This window comes from Myotis davidii, unplaced genomic scaffold, assembly GCF_000327345.1.
Source record: "Myotis davidii unplaced genomic scaffold, ASM32734v1 scaffold609, whole genome shotgun sequence".
NCBI lineage: Eukaryota > Metazoa > Chordata > Mammalia > Chiroptera > Vespertilionidae > Myotis > Myotis davidii.
Genome location: NW_006300164.1, coordinates 2,991,489 through 2,993,379, shown reverse-complemented (window position 1 = coordinate 2,993,379; position 1,891 = coordinate 2,991,489). Strand labels below are relative to the sequence as shown.

Here is a 1,891-nt window from a genome sequence, read left to right as displayed (position 1 = left end):
CACAGCCACGCGGACCTTCCTTCACTCGAGGAGGGCAAGCCTGACCTCAGGGCCTCCGCCTGCCCCGCAGCTCCTCTCCCACCTGTTCTCCGCAGGGCCCTGCTCAGGCGCCCCCTCCTCGAGCGAGCGCGCTCAGTATTCCTTTGCTTGAATACTGTACGTCTCCCCACCAAAATACAGGTCCCCTGGGACAGGGACTTTTATCTTCATCTCCCTGTTCCCCCAGAAAGTAACACAGAATCTGACCCAAACGGGTCATGATCCATTCAAGCTGTGGACTAAATGCATGGAAATGAGAGGGCGGCCACCGTGCCTGGGGTGGCCGAGGGGGCAGGGCACGGTGTTGCTGGCTGACGGACAGAGGACTTGAGGGGAGCCCTCCCCCTGCCCAGGTCTGGACCTGCCGGCAGGCCAGGCGCTCAGGTCAGGGAGGGCGGGTCTGACCCTGTGGGCCAGGGCCTGCGTGGCTCAGTGCCCACCAGGAGCTGCAGGCGGGGGCTCCCTGGCAGGAGGCTTCTCCACGCGGAGACACAGCCCCAACACCCACCCCCCCATTCCCTCTGAGTCGCACCTCCTCCCAGAAGATGGGGTTGGGCTCGTAGCCGCCCACGGACAGGGCGTCCCCCTGGAGGCGGAGGTAGACCGAGGCGTCGTGGTCGCGGACATTGGGCATGTTCTGGAAGGCAGAGCAGAGGCCGTGGGTCAGCCAGGGCGGGCACGGGGCCCCTCACCTCCACCAGCCTCAGACTCACCTGCCGCCGCCTCCTGTAGGACCCTGAGGAAGAGGGGACCCGGGACCTCAGGTTACAGGGGGGACAAACCAGCCCCCTTCAGGCCTCTCCTCCCCCAAACCCAGGACAGAGCAGCAAAGGTGTGCAAAGGAGGGAGGCGGGGAGAGGGCACAACCCCCAGAGGAGAGACCAGCACATGGGGTGCCCCAGCACCACGGGGGTGCAGAGTGGATGGGGGCGGGGCCACAGCCGGGGCTTGGGGTGGGGAGACGGAGCAGGGGCAACTGGTGCCTCCCTCTGTCCCTCCAATCTGCTGAGAGACGGAGTGGGCGGCACACCCAGGTCCCTCTGCAGGGGGGTGAGGCGGAACGCGTGTGCGCATGCGTGTGAGTGAGCGTGAGAGAGTGCGTGTGCACATGTGTGAACAGCAGGGTGGGCGAGGGTCCCCGCCATGCCCACCCCACACAGCTGAGGCCTGGCCCTGCCCTGGGGGAGCCCCGAGATCTGAGGCTGGAGAAGGGGAGCCCAGAGGCTGCAGGTTGGGGGGGAGCCGTGGACTGGGCACTCCTGTAGAGGCCCTGAGTGGCCCAAAGCTCCAGACGCTGGCAGCAGGGACCCTCATTGAAGAGGAGGCTTCGGCCGGGCCGGCGGGGCTCCGTGGTCGAGTGTCGACATGTGAACCAGGAGGTCGCGGTTCGATTCCCGGTCGGGGCACAGGCCTGGGGTGCGGGCTCCCATGACTCTCATTGGTGTTTCTATCCCCCCAACTCCCTTCCTCTCTGAAGTCAATAAAACCGTATTTTAAAACTAGGAGACGGGCGATAGAAAGACAGAGACAGATACCATCCGTGACAGCTCAGTGGGAAACCGGGCAACCAGAAAAAGTACGATTTACAGCCGACTCCAGGGAACAGGAAGCCGGACGCTGCCTGCCCAGGAGTCAGCACGTTGACGTCGCCCTATCGCAGGCACTGACCACGGGCTTAACCGAGAAGCGAAGCAAGACACCGTCCCGCCGGGAGGCAGCAGGCGTGGGGGAGCCCGCCGCCCCTCAGGAGCCCCGCCGGGGACGGGGCGCAGCCGGGACCCCGTGAGTGAGAGCGAGTGCGTGGCGGCTGCGGTCAGAGGCCAGAGACCAGCTCCTCTCCCAGGTCCCAGCT

The 1,891-nt window shown here is 65.7% G+C and overlaps 1 protein-coding gene across 1 annotated transcript in view; it reads right to left on the bottom strand.

The window, feature by feature from the left end:
• Positions 1 to 1,891, bottom strand: part of SARDH (sarcosine dehydrogenase) — a 55,528-nt gene that overhangs the window by 50,176 nt on the left and 3,461 nt on the right. The window contains exon 3 of the mRNA XM_015572370.1: positions 572 to 726. Within this exon, the coding sequence (XP_015427856.1) occupies positions 572 to 726 (155 nt within the window). The remainder of the gene's footprint in view (positions 1 to 571; positions 727 to 1,891) is intronic.